The sequence below is a fragment of the Neovison vison genome, chromosome 4, assembly GCF_020171115.1.
Source record: "Neovison vison isolate M4711 chromosome 4, ASM_NN_V1, whole genome shotgun sequence".
Taxonomy (NCBI): Eukaryota; Metazoa; Chordata; class Mammalia; order Carnivora; family Mustelidae; genus Neogale; species Neogale vison.
This window is the reverse complement of record NC_058094.1, coordinates 216,919,664-216,938,007: the sequence shown is the minus strand read 5'-3', so window position 1 is coordinate 216,938,007 and position 18,344 is coordinate 216,919,664. Positions and strand designations below refer to the sequence as shown.

Here is an 18,344-nt window from a genome sequence, read left to right as displayed (position 1 = left end):
TCTTTGGCTTGGGTTCTGATCCCACAATCCTGGGATGGCATCAGGCTCTCTGGTTGGCTTAGAGCCTGCTTCTCCCTCTCCTACTCCCCCTGCTTGTGTTCCCTCTCTTGCTGTCAGATAAATAAAAATATATATATTTTTTAATTTATGTGCATCAACCTGGAACTTATAATCTATTAGCAAGAAAAAAACAAAGTAATAGTTGTAGTCCCAAGATCTGTTTAAATGCACATTGGGCCAAGGGGCATCTGGCTGACTCAGAGGTTGATCTCAGGGCTGTGAGTTCAAGCCCCACATTGGGTGTAGAGATTACTGGGGGGGAAAAAAAATTAAATAACTAAAATGCATATTGGGCCAATAAAATTTCTTAAATTACGTTGTCTTTTGTAGCTGACAAAATAGTTTCCCTCCAATTATTCAAAGAACTCAAAATTCCAACAACTCCAAAACTATTAATATCATTAAAAACAATTTACAGTAAACTGGGGCTCCTGGGTGGCTCAGTCCTTAAGCGTCTGCCTTCAGCTCAGGTCATATCTCAGGGTCCTGGGTTTGAGTCCCACATTGGGCTCCCTGCTCCGTGGGAAGCCTGCTTCTCCTCCTCCCATTCCCTCTGCTTGTGTTCCTTCTCTCGCTGTGTTTCTGTCAAACAAAATCTTAAAATAAATAAAAATAAAAGTTTACAGATTATTCTGTCCTAGAGGGAGGTATAGTATATATACATATATACAGTATGAGACAATATCCTTAGGTGAAAAGCAGAGCCACATGTTGAATAATGTGTTAATGAAGAGAAATTAGTTTTTTACTTCCTACTTTTCTGGTTGCTTACATTTTAAATGGGTCTCCTAAAAACAGCATACATTTTTTTTATTTAATCTGATATTCACTTATAATTGAATTTATTCATTTATATTCATGTAATTACTCACATGTTTGAGCTTAAAGTTCATTTTGTCTATTTGTCTCAACAATTCAATTTTCTCTCCTTTCCTGTCTGCTTTCTAATCATTCCATTTTCCGCCCTTCTAGTAGTTTGGAAGTTTTATTCTTATTTTAGTAGTTACCCTAAAAGTTATAATAGGCATTCTTAACCAGTACATTTTCACTTCCCCTAGACAATACAAAAAACTTAGAATACTAACTCCAATTAACCTTTCATGAAGTTATATACCCATTATCATGTGTTTTAGTTCTATGTTCTTTAAAACCAAACTTCATATACTGTTCATTTGCCACTTTTTTTTCCCTCTTTATTCCTTCTGGAATCTCTGCCTTTCCATCTGGGATCATTTCCCTTTTGTCTGAAGTTTAAACTTTAGGACACGAGTCAGCAAACTACAGTCCACAGGCCAAATCCAGCCCACTGCCCATTTTTCGGAATAGTTTCATTGGACTACCTCCAGGCTCATTCATTTACTATTGTCTCTAGTTGCTTTTGCAGTTGCACTACCACAGCATTGTTGAGTGGTTGTGACAGATACTGTATGGCCAGCAAGACTGAAATATTTACTATCTGGCTTTTTACAGAAGTTTGCCTAATCTGCTTCGGAGTTTTTTACATTGGTCTGCTAATGGGGAACTGTTCCATTCCTGTTGATCAGAAATGATCTTTCTTTTCCCTTTCTTAATTCTAGGTGGGAATTTTTATTGCGTATAAAATTCTAGGTTTGAATTTACTTTCTTTCAGCATGTTCATTCCACCTTTCTTTTGCTTTTTACCTTCCATTGCTCCTATGAAGTCTGTCACCCCTTTGCAGATAGTTGGCTGCTTTAAAATTCTGTTCTTTTTACTCTGGGTATCCTGCAATTTTACTATGATGTATCTGGGTGTGGATTAATTTTTTTCCGCTTTTAGGATTCATTCAGCTTTTTTTTTTTTTTTTGAAGATTTTATTTATTCATTCGACAGAGATCACAAAGCAGGCAGAGAGGCAGACAGAGAGGAAGGGAAGCAGGCTCCCTGCTGAGCAGATAGCCTGATGCGGGGCTTGATCCCAGGACCCTGGGATCATGACCTGAGCCAAAGGCAGAGGCTTTAACCCACTGAGCCACCCAGGCACCCCATGTTTAGCTATTCTTAAATATTGTTTCTCACGCATCCACTTCTGAAACTCCAAGTAAGTATTTATTAGATGGTTTTCACTGTAATCTCTTTAGTCTCCATTTTCTACCTTGTCTTGCCAAGCTGTCTTCTTGATTATTTTAACAAATGTGATAGTTCATTAGTCTCCTTTCAGCTGTATCTAGTCTGCTGTTAAATAGATCAACTGAATTATTTATTTTTTCAGTTCTAGAATTTTTATTGGTTTCTTTTTCAAGTCTACTATGTCTTTTTTTTTTGACAGAGAGAAATCACAAGTAGATGGAGAGGCAGGCAGAGAGAGAGAGGGAAGCAGGCTCCCTGCTGAGTAGAGAGCCCCATGCGGGACTCGATCTCAGGACCCTGAGATCATGACCTGAGCCGAAGGCAGCGGCTTAACCCACTGAGCCACCCAGGTGCCCCTACTATGTCATTTCTTAATAGTTTTTGGTTCCCTGGTAAGATTTCCAAGCCTGGCTATTCTTTGACGCTACTGAACATAATTTCTTTGTAATCTGAGTTTGCTAAATCCAATTATCTGAAGTTTTTTGTAGTTTTATTTCTGTTGCCTGTTGTTTCTGCTGGTTTTCACTCATGGACTCTTTGTTTTCTTGTATGTCTGGTTATCTTTATATGTTGAGCCATATTTTTGAAAAATTACATATAAGAGGGGTGCCTGGGTGGCTCAGTGGGTTAAGCCTCTGTCTTTGCCTCAGGTAATGGGCTCAGGGTCCTGGGATCAAGCCCCCATCAGGCTCTCTGCTCAGTGGGGAGCCTGCTTCCCCCTCTCCCTTTGCCTCCCTCTCTGCCTACTTGTGATTTCTCTCTATCAAATAAATAAACAAATAAATAAATAAATAATCCTTTTAAAAAATTACATACAGGAATAATACAAATATAAGTAGGATATGATGCTATCTTCCTCCAAAGCTTTTTATTTTTCTGATAGGTAACTGTAGACCTTACTAGTCAAGGACCACTGTAATACAGGTTCAAGGCCTCAATTCCTCTTGACCATCAAAATGACAAAAAAGTCAGCCGAGAATCTGGCAAGGATTTTTTTACTTACAGTTCATCTTTGAGGGTGAACTTCAGGGTTCTAGATTCAAGTGGATGCGGATTTTTTAGAGTGCCTACCTTGGTGGGCCCTAGACTTTGTGTTAACCCTAAAAACCCACCAAAAGTGTAGCTCAGTTTCAATACAAAGCTATTACCTACTCAACTGGCAAGTGCCTTGAAGCCAAATTTGTGCCTTTATGTGCTACATTTACAAGGGACAAGCAAGTGGTTCAAGGAAGAGGAACAAGAGATAAGAGGTCTGGACTAGAGTATTAGAGAGATTCAGGGGATTCTTAGGAAGTAGAATCTAATTAATTCAGTGATTATTTAACTGAGGGTATGAAGGAGAAAGCAGTCAAGAATGACCCTGTTTTCTGCTTTGAACGACTGAGTACAGGTGTCAGTACCAGAGGAGATTTATAGGGGAAGATGATGAGGTTCCATTTTGGATGCTTTGAATTTGAGATGCCTTTGAATCATCTAAGTGGTGTTGTCTTTGAAGCAGCTGGACACAGAGGGCTAGAGGAGGGCTTGGACTGGAGTTAGTCTGTTCATGATAATTGAAGCCTGGGAAGTAGAGGTGATTTCACCCAGGGAAAGCATATCAAGTGTGAGGTAACAACCTAGACTTGAACCTGAAGAATGCAAACATATTAGGGACATACAGGAGAGTAAACTGAAGACAGTTGGCTAGAGCAAGAGAAGAAAACAAGAATGTGATGTCATCAAAGCCAAGAAAAAAGAATGGTCAGTAGTGTCAAATGCTTCCTAGAGTGGCACCGAATTGGCTCAGTAAGTAAAGCATTGAACACTTGAGCTCGATATCATGAGTTCAAGACCCACATAGGGGTAGAGTTTAGTAAAAAACAAAAACAAAAAATCCTCCCTAGAGATCAAGCAAGGTAAGGAATGATCCACTGAGTTTAATGACCTGAAGGTCATTTGTAACCTTGCAAAGCAGTTCAGGTAGAGTGGAGGGGCAGAAACCAGATTACAGTGGACTGAGGATGATTGGGCAGTGAAAAATGCAGAAAATGATGCAACACGGATTATTAATCTCAAAATTAGTATGTTAAGCAAAAGAAGCCTACTCCAGAGTACATACTATAGAGTGCATTTGGATGAAATTCCTAAGCAAACTAATTTATGCTGACAGCAACAGGTCAGTGGTTACCTGAGACCAGGGGTGGGGAAGGGGAATAGACTACAGAGGGGCACAGGGCAACTTTTGGTCTGATGGAAATGTTCTATAGTTTTAATGGGGTTATTACACAGATGTATGCACTTGTCATTATTCACTGACCTGCACATTTAAAATGGGTATATTTATTATATAAATTATACATCACTACAGCCTATTTCATGTTTTAAAATGTAGAAAATGAGGGGTGCCTCGCTGGCTCAGTCAGAGAAACATGTGACTCTTGATCTTGGGGTTGTGAGTTCAAGCCCCATGTTGAGTGAAGAGATTACTTAAATAAAAAACTTATAAAAAACACGAAAATGTAGAAAATGAGTACAATTTATTAAATGACTCAATTTGTGAAGAGGTAGTAGCTGTAAAGGTATTTGTGTAAAAAATTGAGTGTTTTTATTTATTTTTAAGATTATTTATTTTGGGAGAGAGTGGGGGGAAGAGGCAGAGGGACAGAATCCTTAAACAGACTCGCTGCTGAGCATGGAACCCAGTGTGGGGGCTCCATCTCATGACTCATGATATTATGACCTGAGCTGAGTCAGACACTTAACCAATTGAGCCACCCAAGCATCTTTATCTTTTTATAAAAAGATTTATTCCAGAGGGGCACCTGGGTGGCCCGGTGGATTAAGCGTCTTCCTTCAGCTCAGGTCATGATCCTGGAACCCCAGGACTGAGCCCAAAGTTGGGTGCTGTGCTCAGCAGGGAGTCTGCTGCTTCCTCTCCCTCTCTCAAATAAATAAATAAAGTCTTTTAAAAAGGCGGTGAGGGGGGCACCTGGGTGGCTCCGTGGGTTAAGCCGCTGCCTTCAGCTCAGGTCATGATCTCAGGATCCTAGGATTGAGCCCCACATAGGGGCTCTCTGCTCAGCAGGGAGCCTACTTCCCCCTCTCTCTGCCTGCCTCTCTGCCTACTTGTGATCTCTTTCTCTGTTTCTCTCTCTCTGTGTTAAATAAATATTTTTTTAAAAAGGCGGGGGAGGATTTATTCCAGAGAGAAAGAACACGGTGGGGAGAGGCAGAAGGTGAAGGAGAGAGAAACTCAGACTCTCTCTGCTCTGAGCATGAGGGACTGAGGCGCCCCATGATTGATTGTTTTTAGATGGAAGAGCCTTGAGCCAGTTAATTTTTTTTTTTTTAAGATTTTATTTACTTATTTGCCAGAGATCACAAGTAGGCAGAGGGGCAGGCAGAGAGAGGGGGAGGCAGGCTCCCCGCTGAGTGGAGAGCCCGACGTGGGGCTCGATCCCAGGACCCTGAGATCATGACCTGAGTCGAAGGCAGAGACTTAACCCACTGAGCCACCCACGTGCCCTGCCTTGAGACTGTTTAAATGCTACTATAATTAAGCAAGAGGAAGTAGTTGAAATCAAAGGAAAGAGGGTAAAAGAGACAGCAAATGAAGGAATGTGATAAAGCATGTGCCACATCAAAAACTATAGCAGGGGCACCTGGGTAGCTCAGTTGATTGGGCATCCGACTTTTGGTTTCAGCTCAGGTCATGGTCTCAGGCACCTGTCAGACTCCGCTGGGTGTGAAACCCGTTTGAGAGTCTCTCTCTCCCTCCTCCCCTCTCCCCTCTCGCTCACCTGTGTTCTCTAAAATGGATTAAAAAAAAAAAAAAAAAAAAAAGGGGGGGACTCCTGGGTGGCTCAGTTGGTTAAGCGACTGCCTTCGGCTCAGGTCATGATCCCAGCATCCTGGGATCGAGTCCCACATCGGGCTCCTTGCTTGGCAGGGAGCCTGCTTCTCCCTCTGCCTCTGCCTGCCATTCTGTCTGCCTGTGCTCGCTCTCTCTCCCTCTCTCTCTCTGACAAATAAATAAAATCTTTAAAAAAAAAAACCAACTATAGTAAGTTAATACAGTGCCAAAACCTCAGTTCTCAGAACTTCACAGTATAGAAAGTTTAATTTTAATAGTTTATGTTCCAAAATCATTTCCTTCTATTTTTTTTAATTAATTTATTTATTTGACAGAGACTGCAAGAGAGGGAATACAAGCAGGGGGAGTGGGAGAGGGAGAAGCAGGCTTCCTGCTGAGCAGGGAGCCTGATGTGGGGTTTGATCCCAGGGCCCAGGGATCATGACCTGAGCCAAAGGCAGATGTTTAATGACTGAGCCACCCAGGTGCCCCAATCATTTCCTTGTATTTCTAAAACTGAGTTCAGCTAATTCTTTTTGGTAAGTCCATTCATAAGAGGCACAGGTTTTAATATATATGAATAAAAATGGTTTGAGCAAATTATTTGAACTATAAAAACAAAACAAAAAAACCTGTCTATAATCCAGAAGGCAGATAGCAATAGGGTTTAAGGGTTCATGATAAAAGAATGAGTAAGATAAGTAAGTGAGGTAAAATGATTAAAATAGTAAGATTTTCTTATTTATGTATTTATTGCAACCATCTTGTTGGCATTCCCATTTTATAGAAGAGCAAATAAGCTCATGTCAACTAACCTGCCCAAGATAATGTAGCTGGGAAATTATAAAAGTGGATTAAAACCTAGGTCTCTGGGCGCCTGGGTGGCTCAGTGGGTTGAGCCGCTGCCTTCGGCTCAGGTCATGATCTCGGGGTCCTGGGATCGAGTCCCGCATCGGGCTCTTCTGCTCAGCGGGGAGCCTGCTTCCTCCTCTCTCTCTGCCTGCCTCTCTGCCTACTTGTGATCTCTCTCTGTCAAATAAATAAATAAAATCTTTAAAAAAAAAAAAAAAAAAACCTAGGTCTCTGTTACTTCAGACCCATGATATCTTAGGCCGGTTAGGCTATTTTGCTCCAAATCTTTACTGTATATACAATATTGTAACAATAAAGGAAATACGGGGCACCTGTGTGGCCAGTGGGTTAAAGCCTCTGCCTTTGGCTCAGGTCATGATCTCAGGGTCCTGGGGTCCAGACCTGCATCACATCGGGCTTTCTGCTCGGCAGGGAGCCTGCTTCCCTTCCTCTCTCCCGGCCTGCCTCTTTGCCTACCTGTGATCTCTGTCTGTCAAATAAATAAATAAAATTTTAAAAAATAAATAAATAAAGGAAATCAAAGCATCAACCTACTCTAATCCTCTTGCTTTCTTCATTTTACCAAAGTAAAACATCTTCAGGTAATATTCTACTCATGCCCATGAAATCAAGCAAGCGAAAAAATGTTAAGTATTTCTATCTTTTTGATCCATTAATTGAATAAATGCTTGTTTGACCTCATAATACTGCTGTTTTCGTTTTCATCTCGTATGGTGTTTTGAACTGCTTTATGAATAGATCCATTCAGATTGGACGCCTCCATGTGAGTAGTACTCACTGAGCCGTGTATTCAAAATACTACGTGTACAGTCACTGTGGAAGGTGCTTTGGAGACCACAGTGATGAATCAGACATGATCCTTACTCTTTAGCAGCCTGCAGTCCAGGGAAAAAGAAGTCTTAAGACATGCCTATGAGACACTGACATGGACCACGAAATGGGTACAAAGCCTGCTGCTGATTCACAGAAAGAGTAATTTCTGTTTGAGGATGTTAGAAGCAAAGAGAAAATTGAGGAGAACAGTTTAATAGTTCAGCCAAAAGATTCTCAGTGCTTGAACTAGAAGAGAGGCAATGAGGACTGGTGGGGGAAAGGATAGTAGAACACTGCAGAAGCAGAAACTGCCGATTAGATATGGAGAGGAAGGAGACAAGAATACAGAATGAACTCAGCATTCACTTGGTCAGCCAAGGGCATGGTAGAGCCTTTCATACTGACAGACAATTCAAGAGGAAGAGCAGTTTCACAGATTAGAAGGCAGAAGTCAGTACGCTCATTCCATCTCCCTCTCTGTAGACTTCCTCTTTGCCGCCTGAGTGGTGGCCATCTTCCTATACTGACAAGGGTCAATTCTGTCACCCTGTGGAGGTAATAGTCCCCAAATGGTGCTAGCCCCTGGAGGCTTCACAACTTGTTGACTGTAATTCAGCCCACATTTTTCTATGCCCCTTCATTAACTCCCTGCAGTAACCCTATCTGTTACTCCTTTCTGTCGGAACCTTAAACATATATTTGTGTATTTTTAAATAAAGCGTATATATGTATGTATGCATGTATGTACGTATATAATTGTATGCTCGTATATAGGAAATATCTGGAAAGATACACACCAAACTGTTAGCAACAGCTTCTACCTGGTAATGGGGATACAACAGGGTAGGGACAAGGGATAAGAAAAAAGACACCTTTTATTTTATATTCTGTACCATTTGAGTTACTTAAAACAGTAAGTTTGCATACTTTGAAAATAAAAATAATAGTTCTAAATGTAGATCAGAAGCATCAATCAGCCTAATACAAGAAGTTCAGTAAATTCACTGAAAGGATGAAACCTCCCTCAGAAACACTCGGTCAACAAAATTACAGAGAGAAACCCTAAACTTAAACAAAAATTTAATGATAAATACATATTGAAAGATGATTAAATTCTTGTATGATGGCAGCATCCAAGGACTCTCTCCATTCTCATGGCTCCCAGCCCTTCCCTCCAGGCTGCTGGGGTAACTTGAGACCCACTAAGCCAGCGGACTCCTCCACTGAGCGCTCACCCTTGCCATGAAATTCCTGATGAAGGGCCACGTGTTCTCGAATGCTGCGTAGGAGGCAGAGATAGGTGGCCGCTTGGAAATGAAGCTCATGTTGGGCTCTGCACAGCTTCTCACTGGTAACCTAGAAAGTAGCAAGGTCACAGACTTTATTAGAGTCCAGCCAAGATACATGGCCACAAAGATTTCATAAGCATTCTCTAGAGTGAAAGTAAATGCAGAGAGGAAATATCAACATGTGTATGTGTACACTAATTACATATGTAGAGACACCCTGTAGTTGATTGGGAAAGCTGACCTCCAATTAATTGAAGAGGAATTTTACACGGAGTATCACTGAAGAGTTAGAGGTCCTCAGATTTTAATAACCCAAAAAAGTTATTTCAACTCCCTTGTCTTGCAAATGTTTTACAAATAAGGAAACTAAAGCCCAGAGAGACTTCAATGGTTGGCTACTGGCAGAGATGGGGAACTATAATCATTAATGTCACCTAAGGAATAAAATATAGAACTTCCTGCCCTTCAAATGAAAGTCTACTTTATATATTTCTGACTGGTTAATGTGGTATAGGTCTTTCATTTCACTGAAAAGTAAAACCATTTTGTCTGGAAATAATAGCTTTGTCCTCAACAGTAACAAAATGAAGGTTTTATACATAAAAGTAATATGCATATACTTATATTATTTATTCTTTTATTTATTTTTTAAGATTTTATTTATTTATTTGACAGAGAGAGACCACAAGCAGGCAGAGAGGCAGGCAGAGAGAGAGGAGGAAGCAGGCTCCCTGCTGAGCAGAGAGCCCAATGCGGGACCCTTGGATCATGACCTGAGCTGAAGGCAGAGGCTTTAAACCACTGAGCCACCCAGGTGCCACTTAATTATACTTTCTGTATACTTATCCATCTGCCAAATCCAGATTCCAATGACTGTAAGTAGCTGGAAACTATATCCTTTCAGAAGTCCCCAATGACTCCAAACCTTGTTTTCTCTTCTTCATAATTAATCTCGATTTAGTACACTGTCCTTTACTTGACTAGTTTTGTGTTCTGAGGTTGTGAGCAGAGGGCAGGAAAGGTGAAACAGATGTGTGCATGGCTTCAAGTGACTTGAGGCCTGTGTATATCTAACTGCAGATTAATCTCTGGGCACCCGTGCCTATGCAAACCCCTTTCTTTCACGTTTCTTTATTTGAATATGTAGGGTTAGAATCTGAAAATTAGAAAGTTGTGGTTTAAGATCTGAAGAGCCCACACAGAGATGTGCAGATCGCCTATGTGAAAATGGCACTCCAACTGCTCGAGAAAAGAATTCATCTTTAATCATTTAACTTTTTATAATTAAAAATTTATGAGCAACCAACACCAGTGTCAAATATCAATAAATGGTAATATCCATGTCTATTATATAAGCCCAACTGATAGGATTTGAAACAGCAATTCTGCACTAGTGTAGGAGAATACGGATTTTGACGCAGCTGAGCTTGAATCATGAGTGAGGAGTGAAGGGTCAACAATATAAACAAAAAGTGGGATGCCTAGGGGGCTTAGTGGGTTGAGTGTCTGCCTTCAGCTCAAGTCTTGATCCCAGGGTCCTCGGATTGAGTCCTGCATCGGACTCCCTACTCTGTGAGGAGTCGTCTTCTCTCTCTCAAAAATAAATTTTTAAAAGTCTTAAAAAAAAAAAAAAAGTATACACAGTACTAAAAAAGGACCAAAAAAGACCAAATGAAAAAGAAAACTCAGGGCGCCTACGTGGCTCAGTCGGGTAAGCACCGGACTCTTGGTTTCAGTTCAGGTCATGATCTCAGAGTCCTGGGATAGAGTGTTGCTCTGTGCGGAGGCCGCTTGAGATCTCTCTCCCTCTCCTGCTTGTCCCATCTCACTCGCTCTCCAATAAATAAATCTTTAAAAAAAAAGAAAAGAAAACTGTATTTTTTCTAAGGAGAAAGCAGAGGTTCTTCCCTAAATGAACCCCTCAGTTTAAGAAAAGATAAAGAAAATGATTGTAGATGGTTATTGAGTTAGCTCTGAGCCAGCAGAAACAGAAAGCATTCCCCATAGTCTCATATGCATTCCACAGAATGGTGTTTCTGGAATTTGTGGCATGAATTTCAAATGTATTTCCAAGGAATTTGAGAGCCATTACCAAGCCTCTCTCAAGGGAATAATGTTGCCTCCAGAAAGTACAACTATAATCATGTCACCTTAAAAATCTTGGAATGATGGTGCCTGGGTGGCTCAAGTCAGTTAAACATCCACTTCAGCTCAGGTCATGATCCCAGGGTCCTGGGATCAAGTCCTGAATCTGGCTCCCTGCTCAGTGAGGAGTCTGCTTCTCTCTCTTCTCTCTCTCTCCTTCTGCTCCGCAACCCCACCCTTGACTTTCCTCCTGAAATCCCACTACTTCTTTATAAGAGGACCTCCTATTGTTTATTAAGTGCTTTGCTGTAAGGCTCCTCAGTTGGACTGCAAGCTTTGTCTTAAAAGACAAGATTCATGTGCATCTTATTCATAATTTTAGGCAAGTTCCTAAAGTCCCTACCATTTTGGCCTTTTAAAAATTTCTGAATTTTAGAGGTGACTGGGTGGCTCAGTCAGCTAGGCATTAGACTTGGTTTTTCAGCTCAGGTCATGGTTTTGGGGTCCTGGGATCAAGCCCAGTGGCAGCTCCACACTTAGCGTGGAGTCTGCTTGAGACTCTTGCTCTCTCCCTTTTCCTCTGCCACTTGCCCACTCTCTCTCTCTAATAAATCTTAAGAAAAAGGAAAATTTTGAATTTTAGCTCCATGTTGGGCATAGAGTTTACCCACATAAATATATGCATATTTTGAATTTTTGAATTTTAGTTCTAAAATATTGCACTCTAACTTCCATGGCTCAAAAGATTGAGCGAAATGCTGGTTCTCCTTTTTCCCACATTGTTCAAATGACAGTAGGCTACCTACCCTACAGCCCAAAGTGACTCTCTAACCTATATTTCAGAGATTCCTTTCAACTTCCTTCGAAGCCTGATCCGAAACTCCACAGGCAACAACTAAACGAAAGAACTCTATCCGTGAACGGAGGTTCTAGCTGTTCCTATGCATGTACCCTCACTGGTCAGTGTCCCTGAGCCTCAGTTGTCCCACTTGAAAAATAAAACCGCTTCCACCTGCTCTTGCCTAAGGGGAATATGGAGTGTGGGATTCACAAAGGAATTTCCCAAGGATGGCTTCCCATATGTTCAAATGTATCTGCTATGTAAGGAAAAAAATGTATCTGGTCAGAGAGTCCCGTTAATGTTGGGGCAGCACAGTCTCACGGCAGGTTTCTAGTTCAGCTCTACAAGGCACCATTTCCTTAAATGGGGTACGGGATACAACACAGTGTCTGCCAAGCTAGTATTTCTCATCTTATTACAGTTCTCTTTTCTGCATCAAAAACTGGTTTTCAGAGTAACTACTAGAGGAAGGGCGAGGAGAATGGTGGATAAACGCTGTAGCTAGTAACCCTACACTCTCCAAGTACATCTCTTCTTTTCCCCCATCTCTCCGACTTCACTGATCTTTCTCCTCCGCACCTGCAGAAGACCAGCCAATAAAATCCTCGGGACGTCTCCATTCCACGGCCACTTTCCTGTCCGGCTGGTCCTTGCTTAGTTCCTGGGAGACCGGGGCCTAGGGCCTGGATTTGTTTGGCCAGAACCAGGGCTGGGTGGGAGGGTCGCTGACAGGAAATGCAGGCGCTGAGCCCCAGTGCTCCCATCCCCTGCCCATATTCCCCACCCACTCCCACCCCCAGCCCCACTCCCGCTCCCAGTCCCACCCCCAGTGGAAAGGACGCTGGACTCAGGAACCCGACTCAGGCTTCCGTACCCGATGTGCACGGAAAGCTTTCACGAGGTACCGATAGGCCGCGGTGTCGCGATAGGGTCGGCCCGTGGCCTCGTTCATGTAGCGCAATTCCCGTAGAAGACCTCGTAAAGTGCGCGCTGGGGACCCCAGGGCCGCCATTTTCCCGTTCTCGGAGCGCGATGCCCAATGGCGCCCTACGCCCCTTCTAACTCTTTCCCCCCCCCCAGCTCAGCCAGTAAATGGTACAATCGGACGCTGACTACCGGGTCCCCCCCATCGAATGCAGAGTAGTGGAGTATCTCACTTCCCTTCTCTGCGGGGCCTTGCTAATCAAACACCGAGCGGCATCCTAAGGAGTTAAGGGAAAAGCAAACGAAAGCCGAGTTTAACTGACTCACGGGGTCTGTAAGAAAAAGTGAGAAAGGCTGGGCTAGGGGAAAGGTTCTTTGCTGACTGCGTCATTTAAAACGTCATTAGCTGACCGCTGAGTCTCGAGAATAAGTGCGCCTAGTGGGAGTGGGTGTTGATTTGAAACAGAACACGAAAGATATGTTTTGGTACCTACAGGGGATAGCAGAATTCCAAGTACTGACTTCCCAGAAATCTCACGGCACCATATGACTCGGAAGAAGGAAATGGGAGTATTCTTATTCTCTCAAACTGTAGCCTATCACCTAGGAAAACCACACATATCCTTCCCATTTTTAAGAAAGTAAAATTAAGTTAGCATATTTCGGTGTAGTTCTCTAAAAACGGTTAAAGTTGTTTTGAGGACAAAAAGCTGACCACCCCAGATGGGACTCGAACCCACAATCCCTGGCTTAGGAGGCCAATGCCTTATCCATTAGGCCACTGGGGCTTCTGTGAACGAGGCGCTCCAGCAACGTATTCAATTCTTTTTTCCTCTTTGGTACGTCATCGTCATCTAGGTCGCCTTTTAACCTATCCTAAGACACCACACCTAGTACCAACATGAAGGGTGAGGCATGCTGGGAGTTGTAGTTCAGCGAACAAGAGCCCGCGTTCCAGCTCCAAAGGCTTTACCCTCGAAACAGCACCGCTGCGCCGGACGGAGAACGGGCGCGCGCACGGTTTTGCGTCCGCGTTTGCCTGCCCTGTACCCCTGCGCCTGCGCAAAAGTGGGCAAGTGATGTCGCGGAGCAGAGCCCGCTGGGTACACTGGTCGAACCTCGGAGACTCGCCCTCTGAGCTTCTCCGGCGGCGGTTTTTTACCGGAAACAGGCGGCCCCTTCCGGTGTTGCGGCTTTCCGGATTTAGCTTGCCCCCAACCCGCCGTTAGGTGGCGTCCACATCGGTCACTTTCTGTTTCCGGTTGAAGCGCTTAGGCCATTTCCGCAAAGCCATTGGCGAGTAGGGCAAGTGTGTGTGACGTTTTGAGTTGCCGGGTGGAAGATAAACGTGGGACAGCGGGGATTTATTAATTCATTGGAAATTAGCTAATCAGAAATAATTAGGACCTCTTTTTCTGGCTCTGGTCCTAATTGTGCAGCTGGGACAAGTCACCTCTCATTATCAGCAACCTTAACTCCTCTTTTAAAATCTCGCAGTGGCTCCCTTCTGCCCCAGAAACTTTTGGACCCTTGCCTGTGTCGTAACCGTCATCTCCTCGTTTCCTCACACCCTTTGCGCCTGGTACCCCAGCTTCTCTCGTTGTCTTCTCCATTCCTGTTGCTCCCTCCGCCGGAGGTTTAACCATTTTGTGTTAACATTCCTATTTATCTTCTGGGCTTCCAGTTTTCCTCGACAAGTCTAGGTCAGGAACTGCTCTAGGCCTTTGTGGGTAATATGGTAAAGTTAAAAGGATTCATTTCACCTTGCGCTCCTGGAGGTTCTCTAGATTACGTGTTAATCGTACCTCTTACAAATAGGATACCTGTGTCCTCTCCGTCGCCTTCCCCGTGAGCCAAGAAGGAACTGCTCAGATTCCTGAAGTCCCACTTTTTTTTTTTCTTCCTTTTCCAAGATTTTATTCATTCATTTGAAAGAGAGCGTGGAGGGAAGGGGCAGAGGAAGAAGGAGAAGCAGGCTCCCCGCTGAGCAGGAAGCCTGATTTTGGGGGGGGGCGGTGATCCCAGGCCCCTGAGATAATGACGGGAGCCAAAAGCAGACGCTCAACCCACTAAGCCACCCAGGCGACCATGAATTCCCACTTTTATTTTATTTTATTTTATTTATTTATTTGACAGAGATTACAAGTAGGCAGAGAGGCAGGCAGAGAGAGAGGAGGAAGCAGGCTCCCCAAGGAGCAGAGAGCCCGATGTGGGGCTTGAATTCCCACTTTTAACAGGTCCCTCCTCTTGGGTCCTTGTCAGGGTTCACCAGATTAAGCTGTGGCCAATTTCGAGGGAACAGTTCATAATCCGGCTAGAATCCTGACACAGCATGAATATTAGAGGAGACCAAACTAGAATGACTTCATATGAATGAATTACGGTTTGGGGAGAATGTTATCAGTTATTCTTTTCTTAATATTGTTAACTAGAAAACCACAGGCTGAAAATGGCCTCACTTAGATTAAGGCCCCAAGTCAGTAAACCAAGAATTAACACTTAACCTGACTGTAGTTAGAACCCCTCAGAAATTGAACCTATGGGGCACCTGGGTGGCTCAGTGGGTTAAGCCTCTGCCTTTGGCTCAGGTCATGATCTCAGGGTCTTTGAATCCAGCCCCACATCAGGCTCCCTGCACAGTGGGAAGCCTGCTTCCCCTCTCTCTCTCTGCCTAGCTCTCTGCCTACTTGTGATCTCTCTCTCTCTCTCTCTCTCTGTTAAATAAATTTGAAAAGAAAGAAGAAAGAAAAGGAATTGAACCTATAACCAGTCAGTATGGAAATTTACTGGTCAGCACTAGGAAATTGATAGACTCCTTCTTTACCCTCAGGAAGGCAGCATTGCTTAAAACAATGGATTCTTAGCTAATAATTCCCTTTTTGTAACTATTTCTATCTTTAAAAAGCCTTTCGTTTTCTGTAGCCCTTTGGAGCTCCCCTATACTTGCTGGATGGGATGCTACCTGTTTTTTGACTTGATTAATAAAGCCAATTAAATCTTTCAAATTTAGTCAGCTGAATATTTGTTATTAAACTATAAATTTGTTTAACCAGCTTTCTAAGATATAGCAAATTTAAGCCAGCTCTGAGGAAGTGCGAGAATTTATTGGAAATAGGCCTTCTATAACTTTATATGTTGTGGTACAGAGTAATTTCTAATTCTCAATTCCTCTTTACTAAATGGCCAAGAGGCCCTTTTCTTCTGCTCTAAGCCATTCTTACACAAAGAGTAAATAATTTTCATGAAATGTTAGCTATTTGTAGCCACTAGTCTCCAAAGATGGGCTTCCAAGAGTCTTCACTTTTTATACATAACTTGCTCCTAACATCAAGAGGTGAAGCTTGGGATGCCTGGGTTGCTCAGTGGGTTAAGTGTCTGCCTTCTGCTCAGGTCATGATCTTCTGGGATCAAGTCCTGCATTGGGCTCCCTGCTCCGCATTAGGCTCCCTGCAAGGCTTCTCCTTCTGGCTGCTGGCCCCCCTACTTGTGTGCTCACACTCTTAAAAAAAAAAAAATTTTTTTTCACCAGTTTAAAAAAAAGAGGTAAAGCTTATTTCCCACCCTACCCACCCCTACCCCTCTTGAATCTGAGCTAGGCTTCTGATTAGCTTTGACCAACAGAATACAGCAGAAGTGATATTCTAGGCCATCTATCCAAGACCAGGCCTTAAAACTAGCAACTTTCACTTTGCGTCTTATCTAGCTACCAGGCTGCAAGATCCCCAAGGCCGGTGGAGGAGTACTGAGATAGCACCAAGTGAGCTCCCTGCTGATTTTTTTTGGTTTTGGTTTTGGTTTTTTTTTAAAGATTTTTTATTTATTCATTTGACAGAGAGAGATCACAAGTAGGCAGAGAGGCAGGCAGAGAGAGAGAGAGGAGGAAGCAGGCTCCCTGCTGAGCAGAGAGCCGGTTGCGGAACTCGATCCCAGGACCCTGAGATCATGACCTGAGCCGAAGGCAGCAGCTTAACCCACTGAGCCACCCAGGCGCCCTTTTTTGTTTTTGTTTTAGATTTTATTTATTTGAGAGAGCAACCATGAGAAGGGGGAGGGTCAAAGAGAGAAGCAGACTCCCTGCCGAGCAAGGAGCCTGATGTGGGACTGAATCCTGGGACTCCAGGATCATGACCTGAGCCAAAAGCAGTTGCTTAACTAACTGAGCCACCTAGGCCCCCCAATGTTTACACATTACAAGGCATGTGTAAACCATCTTGAATGTCCTAATCCAGCGGCACTTGCAAAGACCACAGTCTCTGCCGGATAGAGCAGAGAATTGCCCAGCTAAGCCCCGTTAACTCCAAGAATCATTAAAGGTGATAAGATGGCTGTTGTTTGGGAATGATTCCACTAAGTTTTGAAATTACTCTGTAACAACAAAGCAGCAAATCAGTCTGAAAAAGTTTGTGGGAACAATTTAGCCAAATTTCTCAGTTTTGCAGCTTTGGAAAGTCTTTAGGTTCCTAATTGCAAGCCTACAAACTCAAAACCCTACAGCAGAGACTAGGCGGGTAATACAAAAGTAAAACTGGCCAGATGGGTTCCCACTTCCTGCAAAGGAGCTAGCTGCTTTTCAGCTCAATCTCTGTTGCAAAGTAGGAAAGTGTTGCCAGTGTTGCCAGAGCCACTGACTTTTCAATAATTGTAAATCCAGCATTTTTTTTAAAGAATTTTTTTTTAAAGATTTTATTTATTTATTTGACAGAGAGAGAGATCACAAGTAGGCAGGTAGGCAGGCAGAGAGAGAGGAGGAAGCAGGCTCTCTGCAGAGCAGAGAGCCCGACGTGGGGCTCGATCCCAAGACCCTGGGATCATGACCTGAGCTGAAGGCAGAGGCTTTAACCCACTGAGCCACCCAGATGCCCCTAAATCCAGCATTTTTATGAAATGCCCTAACTTTTAAATGTTACTGATCATGTTAAAAAACAGTTTATCAAATAAAACCCTTCTGTTGGCCTTATATAACCTAGGATTGCAAGTGTGTGAATGATGACGTCCGGGAGCACTTTACAGGCAATGTTTCACTTGACCTTCACCACAATCCTATGAGATTGTATCTCATTTTACCCACTTACAAATGTGGGAACAATCTCAGAATAGTTTCATGGTTTAGTCAGCATGATCAACCGTCTGTGGAAAGCTGGTGTTTGGCTCCAGGCAATCTAACACCAAAGCATATTTTTAAAAATATATTTTTAAGTTATAACAAAAAATGGATTTTTATTAAAAAGATGCAGGGTGATTTTCAGAATTTCCTGATAAGACCAGAGACCAGACTTAGAAGCCACACAGACAAAGATCTCCCCCAGATCCGGTCCAGTGAAAACAACTGCTAATAGCTTGCAAGTCAGACACAATGACAGTGGACAGGAAGTGGGTGCCAGGACACCAGAGCTGCTGCTCCAGGACACTGGCTATAGCCTGTGGTTTCTGTGCTTTTACTTGGACTACAACAGATAACATCTTTACCTAAGCGCCACATTCTGGGTGAGGACTTCTCATTAGCATGGCCTGGATCCTATTCCTAGGTTTTGGTCAAGG

General features: G+C 43.1%; 1 protein-coding gene and 1 non-coding gene across 2 annotated transcripts; both read right to left on the bottom strand.

Moving 5' to 3' along the window:
• Positions 1–8,524: 8,524 nt before the first annotated feature.
• FMC1 (formation of mitochondrial complex V assembly factor 1 homolog) lies at positions 8,525–13,023 on the bottom strand. Its single transcript, XM_044246694.1, has 2 exons — positions 12,757–13,023; positions 8,525–9,023 (listed from the first exon to the last, which is right to left on the bottom strand). Exons 1-2 carry the CDS (start codon positions 12,892–12,894, stop codon positions 8,820–8,822), a joined length of 342 nt encoding a protein of 113 aa, XP_044102629.1. The 5' UTR covers positions 12,895–13,023; the 3' UTR covers positions 8,525–8,819.
• Positions 13,024–13,521: 498 nt separating this feature from the next.
• On the bottom strand, positions 13,522–13,594 carry TRNAR-CCU. Its single transcript has one exon. It is a non-coding gene; the product is annotated as a tRNA-Arg (tRNA).
• Between the last annotated feature and the right edge of the window lie 4,750 nt (positions 13,595–18,344).

What these genes read in the sequence shown, in the direction of transcription:
- FMC1 (XM_044246694.1), bottom strand. Translation starts at nt 12,894, where the DNA reads ATGGCGGCCCTGGGGTCCCCAGCGCGCACTTTACGAGGTCTTCTACGG. An exon ending in AAGCTTTCCGTGCACATCGG is followed by an intron (nt 9,024 to 12,756) that starts GTACGGAAGCCT and finishes GCTACTTTCTAG; the next exon opens with GTTACCAGTGAGAAGCTGTG.